The sequence below is a fragment of the Neopelma chrysocephalum genome, unplaced genomic scaffold (assembly GCF_003984885.1).
Source record: "Neopelma chrysocephalum unplaced genomic scaffold, ASM398488v2 Primary Assembly neopelma1_88, whole genome shotgun sequence".
Taxonomy (NCBI): domain Eukaryota; kingdom Metazoa; phylum Chordata; class Aves; order Passeriformes; family Pipridae; genus Neopelma; species Neopelma chrysocephalum.
The window spans coordinates 3,803,403-3,821,656 of NW_020897750.1; the positions used below are offsets into that span (position 1 = coordinate 3,803,403).

General features: G+C 38.3%; 1 protein-coding gene across 4 annotated transcripts in view; it reads right to left on the bottom strand.

The window, feature by feature from the left end:
* PTPN13 (protein tyrosine phosphatase, non-receptor type 13) overlaps positions 1–18,254 on the bottom strand; it is a 117,840-nt gene that overhangs the window by 77,985 nt on the left and 21,601 nt on the right. For 3 of the 4 annotated variants that reach the window (XM_027692788.1, XM_027692786.1, XM_027692785.1), the window contains exons 1-4: positions 15,555–15,571; positions 14,232–14,351; positions 6,362–6,531; positions 1,376–1,441 (exon numbers count right to left, since the gene is read on the bottom strand). In XM_027692788.1, the coding sequence (XP_027548589.1) occupies positions 1,376–1,441; positions 6,362–6,531; positions 14,232–14,346 (351 nt within the window). In that variant the 5' untranslated portion in view covers positions 14,347–14,351; positions 15,555–15,571. Of the gene's footprint in view, positions 1–1,375; positions 1,442–6,361; positions 6,532–14,231; positions 14,352–15,554; positions 15,572–18,254 lie in introns of those variants that run through there. The other variant, XM_027692787.1, reaches the window with a different exon arrangement.

Below are 18,254 nucleotides of genomic sequence, written 5' to 3' on the forward strand. Positions count from 1 at the left end.
CGGGACTAAAATTAATGCCTACTTTCTGCTCAACACCTCTACCTACTTTAAGTCACTCTCCCACTACTGTTAAATATTGTTCCTTTCATGTCCTACAAGATAGGACACCAAGAAAGTGGATTGCTGTCTAAGAAATTACTGGGGCTTTTGGGACAGGCATGGTAAGCATTATGAATAGGTACCCCTAAACAGTCAGAGCTTCAAACTGTTTTATTTCCACCTTCAGGCAGCTACTTCCAAATAAGTACAAATTAGAACCCAACTACCACTCTGTTAAAGAAAGTATTAGGAACTGGATCCTTAAATTGCAGAAGAGCTTTTCCAAACTTCCTTCCTTATCTTTATACACAACACCAACCAGTAGGATCAAACTCAAATATGAACCACAAATTTATTCTCTCCTTGAGCTGCACAATCCTGTAGTTCCAAGTCCATCATTATGTGCTTTTTCAAATGTATTTCATCTTCTTTTCATTCTTTTAGACATTTACTTCTAAAAGTTTAATTGGGGGCAGGGAAGGAGCATCCAGGAAGATGATGAATCACATTATCTTCAGTCAGTTGTGGAAAGACAGTCTAGGAGTTCTGCTGGGTGTGTAAAATAACCCCATTGAGCAACAACACTCAGGTCTAAGCAGTCTGCAACTGTGTCTGCATTGACTGACAAGTCAATAGCAAGAGTCTACTCCCTGTTCCAAACAATTCATACCCTTTCTTGGCCATTGTGAAACCTAAGTATCTGTATGTGTCAAGTCCAGACTCACAGAATTTATGGCAGCATAGAGAACAAGTGCTTTATTATGTGTAAAACAACAGTGTTATTTCAATATTTGTTTTTATATAAGCCTAAACCAAAACAAATTATTTTCTCCTTTGTCAGCAGCCTCAACTGTTCTTTCAGCCTGTGGCACTACAGGATAGACTAGCTCTGATACATCTCCATGGAAACTAAGAGAAATGTACTATCAGCACCTTCTTCCTGCAAGACAACACCACCATCATCCTCACACACTTCACAGGAAAAAGCTCCAAGTACAGAAAAGAAAACCTCTTTACTGTGCAGGGGACCACACACTGGAACAGATTGCCCAGAGAGGCTGTGGAGTCTCCCTGACTGGAGATATTCAAGAACTGTCTGAACACAACCTTGTGCCATGTGCTCTGGGATGACCCTGTTCCAGCAGGGTACTTAGATCTGATGACCCACTGTGGTCCCTTGCAACCCTAACCATTTTGTAAAATCCTGTGAAATTCTCTTCACTGTCTCATTACGAGATGCTATGTTAACTCCAATGTTGTGTTAACTCTGATGCAGAGTCAGTCAAACTATCAAGTCTGAAGTTGCAATATTAAATAAAACCAAATCTAAACTTACCTGACTTTGAGGAACTTCGTGGTCAGCTCCCCAAAAGAGTGCCATACCAAGAGAATAAATATGGACCTGTCATAAGACACAAGACATTCGTCAACTCATTGAACACAACTGGAAACGCAAAGCACAACTTTAAAGGAGAGCAACTAACTTAACATAATTTTGCCTATAAATATATCTCTGGTATTTTAAGCTCAGTTGTCTTTCAATCCTTCTTCTCCTTTACTATGAGGGTGAGAGAAGAAAATTCTACTGCTACAGAACATACTGCATCTAACCAGTGCCTCTGTCTTCTCTGTTTAATTTCAAGCTTTCATCTCACATTGAAGCCACAAACTCATGTAATCCATGTGATCAGCCTGGTGTGAGATAAAGACTATATGGTTGTGTCCAAGGATCCTCAAAACTTTACTCTGAAGGCAAGGCAGACCTTAGGATGACTCAAACAGTGGGCTACTATCATCAGGAGATCCCAAAGATTGGGATCGAAGAAAAAAAAAGGAATGAACCAAAAGAATATAAACATACAAAGAAGTAACTATTACTGATATTTTAAGACACAAATACATTAATCATTACATGTATAATTAACAATTAATGTCAACATTAATGACATAAATATATCTTTAACATATTAAGCCCATCAGCACAGGGAATAAAACCTTTAAATACTGCAGAATTAAGAGCACAAGCATAGGCTGTCGCTGTAGGTGAGTGCCAAAACAAAACAGGCAAGTAAGTTTAGGAAAAAAAAGCAGTTTTTCTGGATATATAAGTAACATACATGAGTGATGGTTCTTTCTACCAAGCTATTAGTAATATTTATGTTACTTAAAGCAACAAGTTTATTAAATAATTCTGAAGGCAATTACAGGGACAGTGATAAATGTTCACTTAAGTCACCTTCTTCACCAACTAAAAGCAAAACATCTTAAGTTCTAGATATATAAATTTACAAGATCTGTGCTGACTTAGGTGCTTCACATACAGATTTTAAAAACCTAGGTGTAAATTGAGCGCACAAAAGGTAATGAATGGACCCAAGAGAACTTAGAAATTATAAAAATTTTCTTCTTCACACACTAAATTTGTAGAGTTGTTAAAAATCACACATGTAGAACTAGCTTAAGCTCACACAAGTGAATTTTCTGTATTGAGGAGGCTCTTAGCCTATTCAAGACAACAAAATATATTCTCAAAACTCAGAAAAAGAGTAACACAAATATTTCTCTATTTAGACCAGATTGCTTGCAAGTCATCATACTATTACTGGAGTCTGTGGGGAATTAATCCCAAACACAAGTATCACGTATTTTTAGATTTCCATCATAAACCAGAAAAAAGTTTCATTTTTATGTATTCAAAAGCAACACACAGCTCTGTGGTAGGGTAAAGAAGCAATTACTAAATATACTTAGAAACAAAACGTTATTAAAATTGTTCTTGTAAATTCGACACGCTTTATTCATATAAACCAGAAATTCAACATACTCAAAGAAGCACTCTCATACGACATTTCTGCGGCTAAAATCTTGTGGGATGGTCTCTGTCTAGCACAGAGTATGAGTCAGCACAGGACAGAAAGGTTTCCATCAGTCTAAGGCAGCGATACACCAGATTCTGCTGACACACTGTTCCTTACTGCTGTGATTCAGTCCCACTGGCTGACACTGAAGATAGAGCAATGAGCCCACACAGATTTGCAAGAAGGATATTCAGGTAGAGGAAAAACAGAGAAAATGCTTTTCTTTGTGATAAAGCCGGAGCAAACCCACGGAGAATTTCTCTGAGACTGTGCTCAATTTCCCCTCAAGAAGGGAAAAAAAGGAGGCAAATTTTGTTGCCCATGACAGGTTCGGGCAGGATTGCAGCAATACACGCAGGTGTAGATTCAATGTACACAGCAAAGCACACAGGTGCAGGTGACACACTGCTTTATCCTAGACACAAATAGGTAGCCAGCATTGTGTACCTAACACAGGCTCACTCACCAGCCTCCTCTCCCAGAGGCCAACAATGTATAAGGTTTCTCTGCTACATGCAAACAACAGATTAGGTCAGTAGTCAGAGGCATGCATCGAAGGGTTCTCAGTTAATATCACTGCCCCATTCAACCAGAAACATTATCTTTCAAATACTGAGAAAATTAGTTTATTACCCATTACCCTTTCAACTGAAATTCTAACTAGAAAGTCTTCCATACATATCCAGATATACTGGATATAAACTCCATAATTCCATCCGTCCCCCAACAGTGCAAGAACAGCAATTAAAGTGTCTATAATAAAAATTGTTAATTCTAATTAGAGACCTGGTCATGGTCCTAAGTCTGTCAGTGTTCAAGAAGCGTTTGAACAACAGTCAGATACATTATTTCACTTTCAGGTTGCCCTCTTTGGAATCTAGAGTTGGACTTGACAATCCTCATGGGCATCTTTCAACTCAGGATATATTATCACTCTATGATTCTGAGCTTCAACATAACGAAAGATATTTCCAAAACCAAGACATGAAGTCAGGCCCCTAAACTAAAACATAAACTAAACCTAAACTAAACCTAAACTACTGATCTACCTAAAAACAGCTTTCAAAATAAAAGCATTTATTCAAAAATTCTAGTTAACATTTTACTATGATATTTTTAATATTTTCCAAAATAAATCAACATCAAACTCATTTCCCAAATTATTATTCCATTATAATTTAGAGTGGCTTGCTTACTCTCTTTCCAATAAGCTTGCAGTTACCTCAGATTTATTTAGGACTCAAATTGACTGTGTTTTAGAATCAAAAGGGTACTAATTTCCTATCTTTTTTTTTCCAATATTTATCGTTGAATACACCATTAATTTGTCTTAGCAAGCCCAGTCATAACTCAAAACACAAATGCAACTCTGTCACTGTCTGTTAAAAGGCCTTGAAAACAAGACATTTTTCTGCCTTCAGCAGCTTTTAGAAGAACAATCAAAAAGGAAAACACCAAAGATTTCCAGTAAATTAATTCAGTGAACTACAGCCAGTTGTTACAGAACAAGGAAAAAAAAGGTCTAAATATGTTAAAAGTTACCACAGTCAGCAAAACAAGATCTAAGAAACATGAAGTCAATGCATTTCTTGCAAGCAACCAGTGTGTACCACCCAATACCCAGTTCAATACGAATGCAAAAGAAAGCAGTCAAAAAAAGAGGGATGCACATATAAGTTATTTATCAGCCCTACTAACTTCAACTTATAAAGCCATAAAAGGACAAAAGTTTGTGTACAAAGTAATGTTTTAGGGAGCTTTCTTCTTCTATATAAGCAAGTAAGCAAATCACCTTGCATCCAGCAAGCAGAGTTATACTAATATCAGGAAAGAAATTCACAGCGCCATAATGAGAGAGGATTAATTAGCATTGCATATGCACAGAATGCCAGTATCTGGTCATTGCCGATTGATATGCTCTGTGCTGGAGCTTACAGGCCACAGAGGTCCCTCTGTGTAATTTCTTCCTAAAGATCAAGAAACATCACAGCATGGCTTTTAATAGTAACAGTCCTCTATTTATTTCAAAAAGAAAGAAGTAGCATACTGAATACTGGCACAGAACAAAGAACGCAATCATCTCTGAAGAAGGTCACAAACTTGTCACTTCAAAACTTTTTCCTGCATTTTTGAAGGCCTGTTTTGTACATTAACTTAGGAGTTGGCACTAGAGGTAACATTACTATCTTCAAAAGTGTTGTCCCTCTTGAAAGAAGATAAACAATTCCAACACTATGACCAAAGAACTTGGCAGCTACATCCTACATAACAGAACCCAAATTTGCATTTATGTCAGTGTCATTTTTACTTCTCTATTAAACCTTTCAACCTAGGTTGCCAATTGTTTATAGTTTTTAATAGATAAAATTATAAACAGATTTTAGGATACCATTAATTTTGACAATATGCAGGGCAAGAGGGATCTCTAAAGGGCTTGAGAGTAACTGAGGAAACCAATTTTCAGCAGGTATTCAGTAATACAGTCCTAAAGAAAACTGACTCAATACAAGGTTAGAAGAAAGAAAACTGCAAACACAAAATATTCAACACAGAATAACATGTTTCAATAGTCCTTATGCACACAACAGCTACTGATGCCAATACCACTTTCCTCTGGAGTAAGAACATGTTGCTGTTCTTCCTGGAGGAAGACTGCCAAATGTCATAATTGTTCCCAGATTACAAAACTGGCTGTGGTTAGCTTCCCTCTCCAAGGATTATTGATCCAGAGAAGCCAAGGAGATACAAACAGAGCTTCACTTCCTTTTTTACTCCCACCTCTAAATATCTTTGACTAAGCCAAGGGAATGGTTTTCCAGAGAAAGTGTTACCATTTGCAACAAATTTTTGTTAAAACATCTGAGAAGCCTGTCATTTTGACTGTGCCTATCAATGACCCGGAGGAGATCACATATACAAACCTAACCTGTCTGAACATCTCCCCTTGGGGAAGAGCTAAAAAAGAAAGGTGGAAAGGAGCAATTTTGCATGTAACTGAGGAACACTTATGCTAATTAAAACAAATGTTTTCTTTTGAGATGAGTGTAGGAATACCCCTTTTGTCAAAGCCCTGGACTGCTTGAGTAACTCCTTTGCTTTTCCAAAAAAAAAAAATTCTGAAAATTACAATTGGTGATGTCACTGAAATGTTTTACAAAAAGAAGGTGAAGTGTTGTTTAAGACTAGTTTTAAGGTCAGTTATTCTGTGCAGCCACTGCCCAAGTATGGCTTTCAGTAGCATATACATGACCAGGACCTGTAGAGACTCTTCTTCATAACTGCATACAACCATAATCACTACTCCAGTTTTATGAACAAAAATAAAGCAGGAGGATCCCCTCACAGAACAAACTACACATACAAATCACAAACCACAGGGACACAAAAAAGACAATTTAAAGCTCCTTTGTGAAGGGATCCACAGCAACACACAACAGCTGTCTGCCAAGGAAGAGGTACTGTACCTTCTCAACATCTGACAGAGATGACAGCGAATGGTTCTGCAGAACCTCCGGCGCTGTGAATGCTCGCAGGTCTTGTTGGGAGACATTTTCATCAGTAAATGATACACTGCCAGATGGAAGTAGCAGGAGAGACCACGGAGAAATGATGAATCCCAGAGCAGCAGGATCAGCTGTAGTTGAAAAAAAAAAAAAACCAACAAAAAAACCAACAGCCTGAAATTAAATCCATGTAGTTTGATGCCCTTGCTTGATTTTATTTTACTATCAGCCTATATATTATTAGTGGAAGAGATTCACACTTCCTTTTCCACCTGCAATGTTTCATAACCACAACAACCACCTCAATTTTAATCACACTGAGGAGTAACACCTATCTTTTTTGACTATACTTTGCTCATACCACCAAGCTCAGGGAGAGCCCGCTAAAATACTCACAAGCTTTCCTGTCCTCAAGTTATTTCATTTATGTTACAGTTGACATATAAATTCCTCATTTTTTGTAGTGCACATGTCATTAAAGCTAATTCCTACCATAGGAATGAGGTTTACTCTTATACTAACATAGCACTACTGCTGCAGCAATGGTTTGAAGAGAGAAGACAAAATAAGTAGAGATGAAATGCTGCTTATTACAGTGGCAGACAGAACTGGACAAAACAGAAATGTTTTTGGGTACAGAGGTCATTTTTAGTCTAAAGTGAAAAAATATTACAAATGTGAAAAAGGAAAGAATAATTCTAGGAGCAGTAAAAGTGGGCAAAGAAAACCTGAAACCTTAGTAATATTGCCCATTCAAAACCTGTGAATACATAGTTGAAAACAGCAAAACAAGCACCAAAATAGCAGAACCAAAAGTGACCAAGAAAACTTCCTACACCCTGAATAGGCAATTTGCCAGCTAGGTTTTTGATGTCAGATAATACTGCTGTGAAACTTCTGGCCACAGACTTCCCCTAAAAAAAATAGGAAGGGTCTAGGGGCCAGGCTGCACCCACAGGGGAAGGTATTAAACCCTCAAATGTACCTTGAATTAAGGCAGGAAAAGGAGAGACCATTTCCTTGAGTCCAAATATTTTTTCTACACCTCAAACATGAACCAGCTCAGTTTCACTGAAGGAGGCACAAGCTTTTAGCCAAATAAAAATAAAAGTTAACTTTTATTTGTCAATAGGCAAAGAGGTAATTGCTCTGTCTTCTGCTACATGATATATCAAAGATATGAGGAAACACACATTTGAATGCTAGGTCCTTCTTTTCCTTCTACATAGTAAGCAACAACAGCAGAACAATAACATCCTCCTTCAGCTCCACCATTAACAACATTTTCCACTCTCCAATCAGCTCAGGATGTTCCTACAGTGCTGATTCCTAGACTGCTCAATTATCTTGTAATCTAGAATATTTCTAATCTCCTAGGAAATGTATTAAATTACGGCTTGCAGGTATCAGATGTAAAAGGATCTACCAAGTAAGTCCTTCAATTTTCTAACCCCATTTCCTCTGGAACAAAACAGAACAACTGCTGTTCACTGTTGTGGCAGTAAGCTGTGATGTTAAACAAAAGAAATGTAAAGGTGAACAGACCTATCCTATTATATGAACATTAAGAAAAGCAAAGCTACAAAACAGTTTTAGGAAGATGACCTTAGCTAGCCATCGACTTTCAAAATTAATCCTGTGTGTATACACCACTGATACAAAAATAATCCGAACAAGAGACATCTTAAAACATGGTAAGTTTTCTTCTTACAAGTCCCAACTCAGGAACCTTAAGTAATGTGGAAGCTTTAACCCAATTTCACATTTTGTATGACAAATACTTTAAATACATAAAAACTCTTCATATTCTGAAAAAAGAGTTAATGAGATAAAAACTTGATTTAGTTTTAAGAACAATTTTAAAAATCCCCACATTTAGTCTGAAGTCTTCCCAATACTAATTTCAACAAACTCTGGAGCATGCATCTGTTCCCTACAGATACAGAGTCTGAATTTATTGATCCACCCACACTCAACAATCTTCATGACCTGAAGTAATGTAAAATGAATGTGATTAATTACAAGTTTAGAAAAAGAGCTGACTTTGCCAAACTTGTTCTGTCAACATTTTCTTAAATTCCTTAATATTAGCTTATAACTAATATAGCAGATCATACTATCAAACTTTGGGAATCTATTCTACTGTTCCAAAGGAGAGTAGAATAACTCATTCTTCACTTCCTCCCTTAAGGCATGCATTGTAAACCAAAATAACTGTCTCAAAGTTCCGACTAGATAGATTTAACTTAAGATAATATTTTTCAGTAACACTACTACCCTTTAACATGTTTTCAGGATAATTTACCAGAGCAGTAAGGGAAACATACTCCTGAAAATACAGGGGAAAAAGAAAAAAAAAAAAGAAAAGAAAAAGTTTAAAACCCCTTTTTCTAAAAGCACTGGAATTCAGGATATGGCTGCTGGTCAATTCTCTATCCAACAGGCTTTCAACTGTGCTAGAGCCAGCCTTCTGAGTTAACTCCAGAACTATGCAACTTGGTAACAAAACACTTGTGAGAGCACAGTTTAAAACAAGCAGTGCCAAGACAGAGATAAATAGTGTGGTCTTACTAAAAGTGAGACAGTGAACTGGCTTTAAATGCAATAAAAACAGAAATAATCTTCAGCTACAGAGCATCTGCCAAACAAATGAAAGGAAAAAAAATTCTTTACATGCTTTAACAGGATACAAGTAGCCAAAGATAAAAAGACCCACCACATTATAAGAGACATTAAATTAATATAGGATATTTGAAATTTATCTGTTTTACAACATATGGATCTATTTTACTATATTGATGGCAGGTAATTTTGAATTCCCAAACTACATTCACAATTCAAGCTCCTTCAGTTCTCTCTTTTCCCTACTTCTCTCTTAGGCCACAGCCATTGGCAAAAATGATCAGCAGGGATGCACATTTCACTTCTTTCAGAACACAAAATGAGTATCTTAAAAAAAGCACAGAACAACTCAAAAATATATACAAGGTTTTCAACACACATCTTGCTTTATTTTACAGCCCTCACTGAGACAAGTAAGATTTGTCCTAGAGCAAAGGAACCTGAAAATTTGTATGCTTAGGCCAGGCTGGAGGCAGGCAGACCACTGACGCATCCCTAACCATGCCAGGATTATGCCAGCACAAGGGACCACTTATGCTGTAAATCCTACATTCCTTTGGGCTGGTGCAGCATGTCCCTGCATGCCTGGTGTGCAGGGGAAGCAGCACTGAGCACTTCTGCTCCCTCTCCCTTGGGCACAAAGGGATGGGACTGTGCAGAGAGCTCTGATGTGATGCTGAACCACTTGGAAACCAGCAGCACAAGGGGAAACACTGAGGGACTAACTGAAGTTTACACTGTCCTGAGAAGTCTGGAGCAAGAAACAGCATGAACAATTAGATCCTGAGATCACACACACTCTTCCTGAGTTGCTTCCCAGTCAGCATAACACCACATTACACTTCATTGTTACGCTGACTACATCCAGCAGAGAGTTCTGGAAAGAGCACAAGTAGTAACTGAGCCTCATTTGGTGTAGGGTGAGGGGTGGGAGATGGAGGAAGGGATAAGGAATATAAAGTAAAGAATTTTTAAAAACCCAACAAAATTACAAAAGCCCAGTCTTTTTCCTTCTCAGCAACCAAAAGATCAAATACTGTCAGGAGGTGAGAAAAAGTAAAATCATTCCTTAACAGATATTGATAAAGGGGAAAAGCCATCATTTAATGCCTGCCAGCAAGGACTGGGTGGAAAATGATGATTTGGTTTTTTTGCCTTCCTAGTGCGCTTTCCCTCTTGTCAATCAAAACAATCCACTTCCTCCTCCATCCCACCTAAGTCTGTGACTACTTGGGACCCACCATTAGTCCCCATCAACACATTTCACACTTTACCTTCCTTTTTTTAATTACACTTGCTCACGCTAAGCAGGTACAATAGTATGTCAGCAAGATTTACAGGTCCCCAAAAACCACAGTCTTCCTTCTTCACATCCACTTTTTGATGATGTAACTTCTCTTTACATAAATCATTTCCCACATACAAATTTGCAAGACAGTCAACTTGCCAAGTGTCTTTCTTTGCTCAACATGTCTTTCTAATACCAGACACATTTTTCTCCTTCTCTTCCTCCTTCCTTTAGATACGTGTCTCCAAACATAAGGTCCAACTATTTTCAGAATCCTCAGTGCACACTTTAGCATAGGAGTGCCCTAAGCAACATGAAGTCTTTTCCACTTTCAAGTTTTGATAAATCTTTTTCTAGTTAAACCTACCAAATTAGAGGGACGCTTGTTTTATAACTCTCAGCAGCAGTGAGCACAGCACAGCACTCCCCTTACGCTTATACACTCACATTTGAGATTACTTCAAAGACTTCTTCCTTTGACCTCATGGAGTACTGAGTACAAGATACAGCATGTCTGAAACAGCTGATACACCCTTTCAACAACAAAATAGTTATTGCAGATAATTAAACAGATGTAAGAGAAGGGCAGGTCTGGTATCGGCCTTTTCAAATCTCCAGATTAATCTCAACATTACCACTACAACTGATGTCAGATCTGCAACTGAGTCCTAGATTGTGTTTCTCCTTCATTTAACAGCTTATAATATGCTGACAGAACAGCTACCAGAGCTGATCTTCTAAATCACTGATCAGCAACTGGGCATTTCAATCTAAGCTTTTATTGCTTTTAATGATTGAAATATATTTGTGAAGTATTTTTAGGGAGTTCAACATCTGTTAGAATTGTAAATATTAATAGGGATGAAAATATGAACGGTTCTGTATCAGTCACTGAATCACACACGGTGTGATATAGAATTAACCATGTAAGACATGGACTTTCATTTTGTGCTTCTTTTACTAAGTGCTTTGATGGATAAGAAGATAGACTCACTAAAAGACACATAGAGCTTTTATATATTAAGAAGTCATCAAATCTGCAACGGAAGCTTGTTTTGGGAATTTTTCCCTAATTTCCAGAAACCAGCTTAAAAAACAAATTAATTGAAGAACAGGTTCTCAGTTGACAGAGTAATAGCAAGATTCCCAACTTCAAACAAACTACCAAAACTCTACTAGGATTACATACGTAAATAAATGGTTACTTGGGCTGGTAATCCCTTTAAGTGTGTGTGGTTGCTGGGCTGGTGTGGGGAGGCTGCCAACAGATGGCAATTTAAGAGTTGATGATTTCCATGGCCTTTTTATCCCCCTCATTACAAAACAGCTGGAGCACAGACTGCTGAACAATATGCCTTATTTTTTTTTTTTTTTAAAGAAACTTAGTGTACAAAACAGTCATCAAAGCTTAAAATTTGTGCATGCGCAGGGACTTCAGAGCTATACACCTGCACTTCCACAATAGTTCTTTCACATCATACGCATGGAAGAAATGGGTCTGAAATTTGACCAAGGAAACCAAGATTTCTCTAGGAAATCTCTTTGCTACAAGTCTTCCACAAATAATGAAAAAAATTTGAGTCAGACAAGCCTACAGGAACCTCTGCATTCTCTGTTCCTGCACATCCACAATGCATCTTTACAAGCCAGCACAGAAGCAATATTCAAGATGACCAAAAAAGGTTTCTAGATTGCTTCCTTTGTGAAGACAAATCTTCATTAAAGACTGTCTGGTTATCCAAATCTTGCTGGGAGGGATTAGATTGCCTTTATCAACCTTAGCTACACAGTAACACTCTTTCATTTGAGTGTCTCTTGACGTGCCTTTTACCACAGGCTATATCCCAGGTTAATTAATAGCATGCCACTGAAAATAGTTTGCTGAACTAGCAGAAAAACAACTCAATAAAACAGCTTCATCTCCAAGAAGAGACAGATTCTTCTGGCACTGATTTTATCTGAATGTGTGTTTTGGTCTTCACTGATAGGAAGTGAGATCAGAAGCTTCTGCCACCTTAGCCAGTCTTGGCTGGCAAACATTCTCCTGCCTTAAAAAGCACACATTAGAAGTCCCCAGGCAGATTTCCATTTTGTGTTCACATCTTTCAGGACTTGTCCTTCTGAAGGAGGGCTGTGTTCTCATTGCCAATGCTTGCATGCAGTCTTCATAGTTATTGTGATAACTCTTCTCTGAGCTACTCTCAGGACAAGAAAGGGTGAGCTCTTATTTCCTTGGAAAGAATTTAGACCTAGTATAAAGTCTCAAGTGGTTTCACTATTATATACTCATACAACTGTGATCTTGCAGGTGGATTACAAGATGGAGCTCCATGTGTCAGTTCCTGTACAGTTTACAAGAGTAAACCTCTAATCATTCAAGATCTCTCTTTAATCAAGGTTTTAACAGCCTGCCCTCTTAAAAGAAGTAATTCTTCTGATTCTCTCCGAGAGACAACAAGGAGTGAAAGAGAGAGAAAGAAGATGCCAGCTTTCCCTTTCTTGCAGTATGAGAAGCACAGGACAGGACAGTTGGTTAAACTGCAACAATAAACTCAGCATTCCCTAATAGAGAACACTTCTTACCACACATGGGCTGTGAGCTCGCTGGTAAAGGGAAAAAGGTAAATTTGCATAGGATATCAAAACCATCCATAATTCACCTACCAACAAATATTTTGAATAAGTTGATAAAATTCGTATTTATAATGCTAAATCAAACTTGATCAGAAATCAAGCACCATATAGCAGTTTCTGCTCACATCTGCCTTCTTTGGAGTCTGTGAAGTATCCAACAGAGACTACTTTCACAGGTTGTGCAATGCATGACAGATCTAGTGTCTGATTTGACAGATCATCTAAACCAAATCTTAAAAAACCCCAACCCAAACCAACTTAGATGTTGAATCTTGATGAAAATCTAAATCAAATACATGCAAAAAACCCCAAAATATTTTGCCCTCAATAACAAAGATGTGATCCCTGCAGAGCAATGTGGCAAAACAGTGAATATTTTCAAAGTGTGAGCCATTTGATTTTTCATAAATAACACTGAATAAGCTTACAAATGCATGTTTTTATATAAAGAGATGACTCCCATAAATATGCCAAAATACTAAGATGCATCATGGGAACATATGTTATCTGAGACCAGGTTAAAGACGCTACTGAAGTTCAGTATCTGAGTTAAGCTTTTATTGCTTTAAAAAGCAAAAAAGGGAAGGAAGGGCCTTAAGGATTTACAAATGTTAAAGAAAAGAAAGGAAAACATAAGGAAGAAGAACAGCTTCATATTCAGACCTAGTGCTAAAAATGTACATTATTAGAAGTATGGCCGATGCTCAGCTTAGAGCCTACTAAATTGGGGGAGTGAAGGAGAAATACTGACTTCTACTCTTCTGAAGTACAAGATGACACCACATTCCTCTCAGAAGTAAGTGTTGCTACTTGAATTCTGGGGAATGATACGTCCTCTGGTCAAGTTTTCTGTTGCTCACTTTTGTCTCACTTGAGGCTACACTTCTTCAGAGCAGACTGGTCACAACTGCACTGTACTGTACCTACTTCTACATCCCCTTCAGTATCCAAGTGCTCCAATGGTCTCAGACTTATTCATCACTTTTTTTTTTAATATTTCCATCTCATTTCAATGAGTCTAAAATAATGCAAAAACCCTGTGGTAGATTCCTATCAAAGTAAAGTTATCACCATATGAAACTGGATGTGCCACAGGTTCTGACAGAACACGAGGTGAAAACATCCTTTGGGCAGGGGTGCAGCTAGGTACTTACCCAAAGACAACCTAGGAGCAAGTTGTTATCTGGGTTTAAAGCCCAGGAAGGACAAGGCAGTTTACTTATATGACACCTACACATAACCAAGATGTTTCCAGTTCTGTACACATCAGTCTTTAAAAATGCTTACCTTTTCTGAATAGTTCTTGAAGGCTCTCTGCACTTTGATTCAAAATAGCCCATATTTCCTCTTCCTGCAATGGTCCCCCCCGAACCTCCAGAGCCTCTGCCAGTGACACATGCATGTTACCTGGGAAATGAAACAAACTGATTTAAGACTACATAAGAGTTGTCTTCTTCTTGCATGCACTGTTCAAGTAGTAATAGCCCATTTTCAATTCTCAGTCACAAAAATTCTCTAACATTAATAGAACCCATCAAATATAAATAATACAAAGCATTCTCCGTGACGATGAAGAACTTTGATTACCTGCTATTATGAAGAAATAAAACTTGGGTTAAGACAACAGCCATCCATAATAATATTGCAGGCTCTAAATCAATAAACTCAACAAGCTGGCATTAGTCCATATGCTATGGGCAAGAGTTTGCTCTGTTTATAAAAATGACTGACTGCTTAGTAGTTACAAATTCATTAAAATAAATCAGCTTTTAACATTATTTTGACAGGTTTAAGCTGTTGTTAGGAATATATTTTCACAGGGTGAGTTTTTTATTTCTCAAAAATAATAGCTCCAAAGTTGCTGCTGGAAATGGAAAAGACAGTCCCATAAGCAATGCTTATTGTTTGGAGATCAGTAACTGGCATCAACAGCTTTACATGACCCAATGGTACTGCTGGAGGCTCCTCCCTCTTCCTTTAAATCTCCAGCCAGAGCCTCCCCATCAGCATACAATCCTGGCTCAGATGTACACTCATGGATATTCACCTAACAATTTACAAGGAGGACAGGGTGACTACCTATATTTAGTTTCCCAACTGTCTAGGCAGTTTCATGCCTTCCATGTGTTTTTACTTACATATAACCAGGTTTATACACATGTGATGGCAACATAAAAGGTTGAATATGCTGCTGTTTCTATCTGAAAACATGGGCTTTGAAGATACTTGCTGAAGTAACTACCCAGAGCCTTTTCAGCCAGAATTCCTAACTACAGTATTGAAAAATTACATATTGCTGGCTGCTTTTCAGCACAGTTTATTTTCCCTTATTTCACAACTTGCCAGTTCTCAGCATTCAATTATTCTGCCTATTACTAAGCCAGATCTATTTCCAACAATTAATGTTCAAAAGTCATCACCAAAAGATAATGCAAGGGAAAGCAGATCCAGAATACATTTAAAAGAAAGATGAAATCTGAATTCCCAAAGAGAAAAATAAATAAGCCATTAAAAGTGGAAATGTCTGTATGGAAAACCCATACAGACTTCTTATATATGGATGAAAAACTAGAGATAAATGTGTTTCTAGTCAGCATGGGATTCACATACACCTGGCACAGAGTATCTGGTCTATCATCTGTCCCAGGGAATTCTGTGATTTCATGGCACAGTCTCAAATTTCAGTATGTATATCTAGAATCAAACTATCTGGATTATTCAGATTAAAAGATCTCATCTTCTCCTAGGGACCAAAAATACATGAACTGCAAATGAAAACTTTTTGTGCTAAATATTCTAAAGGAGTATGCTGAGCATAATGCCATCAACAACAATCCCCTCCAAAATCCTTTTTTGTCACTACCCTTTTCCCCAAATCCTTTCAGTGGTGATTAAATAGTGTGGACTGTTCCGTAGCAGATATAAACCAATTCCCCATTTAACAACACAAGAGAGACCATAAGCATGTCTGCTGAGGCTCCCAAAAACATTACATCCACAGTTAAAGAATCCTACACAAAAAAATTTCTCGATCACAGTAAGAAGCCTCTGAGTATCCACCCAGCCACCCAGGCCTCAGCTGTAGCAGTAAAAGCAACAACATCTGCTTGCATATTACAGACAGCAGTAGTTTAAGAAATAATCAAACACACAACACACCAAACCCAAAACATTTCAAAGTGATTCTGAAAGTCCAAGGAGAATCCATCAAAAACCAGTCGTTACAAATGGAGCCACATGAAAAATGGCACAAACTGGGATTTGAGTGGGACTCTTACTGAAGCGAATCTGTTTCAGTAACTTTTTAGTAACTTTCTCTGAAACTCTGTAACTTTTCTTCCTGGAAAGTATCTTTAAGCTGCAGTGTTTGTCTGTCGCAGCACTGAGTGGGCCAACACCACTGGTTGTAAAGATTAAAGAACCTTTCACAAAAAAACCTTCTCTATCACCAAGGAACTGACTGAAGCAAGTTGGGATAAAGCTGTTGGGGGGCAAACCCATGGTCAGTTTTCTCCACCTGTACAGCCCACCTGGAACCAATGTAACACAATGGAGCTGACAGTGGAAGTGCCTCACACAATACACATTTTTCCCCACATGTTTGTTTGTGGTAGATTTTTTTCACAAGGAATTTTCACAAGAAATTTCACAAGAAATTTTTAGGAATGCTAATGTTAGCAATGCATAATTTCTTCCAAATTCGCTGTCTTCTTAGATTCTGGGAATCTTCAGTAGTACCTGGTCCTTTGTGAATGCAGAAGCTTAAATGCTTAACAAATACAAAAGCTTTTGGGTTGGTGCAACACCCGAGCATTTGCATAAATTGCAACATAAGGACAGCATCAAGTACTTTTTGTGAGAGAAAAACATATAAAGTTTTTGTAGAATACCATATCAAAACTATAGACTGCCTATCTTCTCATCTAATTGCCGTTATGTCAGCAGCTATACAGTTGTAGAACATTCCTTTTCCATCTAAAATATATATCATCATTTAAAACGTGTATTTAAACTCCTATGTATAAAAACTCTGAGAAAATAAGCTGGGTGATACCAACAGGGGACAACAGACTAAGAACAGCAACCTCTTGAAATGCAGGAAAGACAGAATAAAGACGAGTTATCTCTGCTAGGGGTAAATTTTTAGCTGATTTCAATTGAGCAAAGAGGAGACAATCCAAGGAGAGAGGGTGAGCAGATTTCAGGAAGGTGCACAGAATTCAAAACTGCAAATAAAACAAAGACTCTTCTCTTGTACAAACAGTACAAGCGAGTTCAAATATCCAAAGATGCTCCTGGCAGTCCCTGTGTTTTTCAGTGTTTCAGGTTTACTGGCAAAGAAATCTAGATGCACTGGCAGAGTTCTCAATGGACTCTTAGTCATGTTCCAACAGGTCATTTTTCTTGCAATGTTCCTCTCCCTGATGGAATCCTGTGCCCTGCTTCTTTCACTCCTTGTAATGAGAATGTACAGATTAAAGAACACTGAAAGGTGCATCAAGGACGAGCTCACTTCCCTTTTTCTTGGGACAGTGTTATGATGGCATCTTAGTACGAAGCCACAGCGACACTTTGCTGGAAATGGGATCGGGAGGCTTACAAAGTGAAGCCCATCCTAGTTCTGCACCTTGCTTCACAAGGTGAGAAGCCCAGATGCAGTCATGGTCAGGAGGCACACCAAAGGTGGTGACATGAACTCCACATGAACTGTTAGGGCATGGATTACCCATACACCCCAAAATCACACGTGATCACAGCCATTGAACATCCAAACAGGGACACTCACACAGCACAGAGCACAACATAGTGTCAGAAGACAGTGGACAAATGAAAATAGTTAACAATGGAGATGCACAGACATGAACCTGGAAGGTTGCTTTCTCTGGGACAGAATTTACTCCCAGACCAACAGGAGCACTCTTTCCACAGGAAAGGAATCACATCATGTGGAGGCAGCTTTTACGCTCCAGGACAAGAGAGTAAATTCAGGTGTAAATCATTTGTATCAACAAGCTCTGAGTGTGATTTCTCACCCTCCACACAACTCAGCCCTAAGCCATGCAGGCAGCACAGTTATAGGAAAAAGTGCTGCTTAAGCCAGAGGCCTCTCCCGTATCTCAGGTACTTCATTTAAAAAGCCTGTGTGCCTCATGAGGAGCAGCTGACAGCTCCTCCCTCTAAGACAGACAACTCACACACTCCCTGATGAGTGGGATGGATACTTCTGTCTCTTGCCTGTAAATCAAGCTCGGTAAACTCCTCGCCCCTGCACTTTTAAAGTCCCAATAACCCACGTCGAGAGCTCGACAC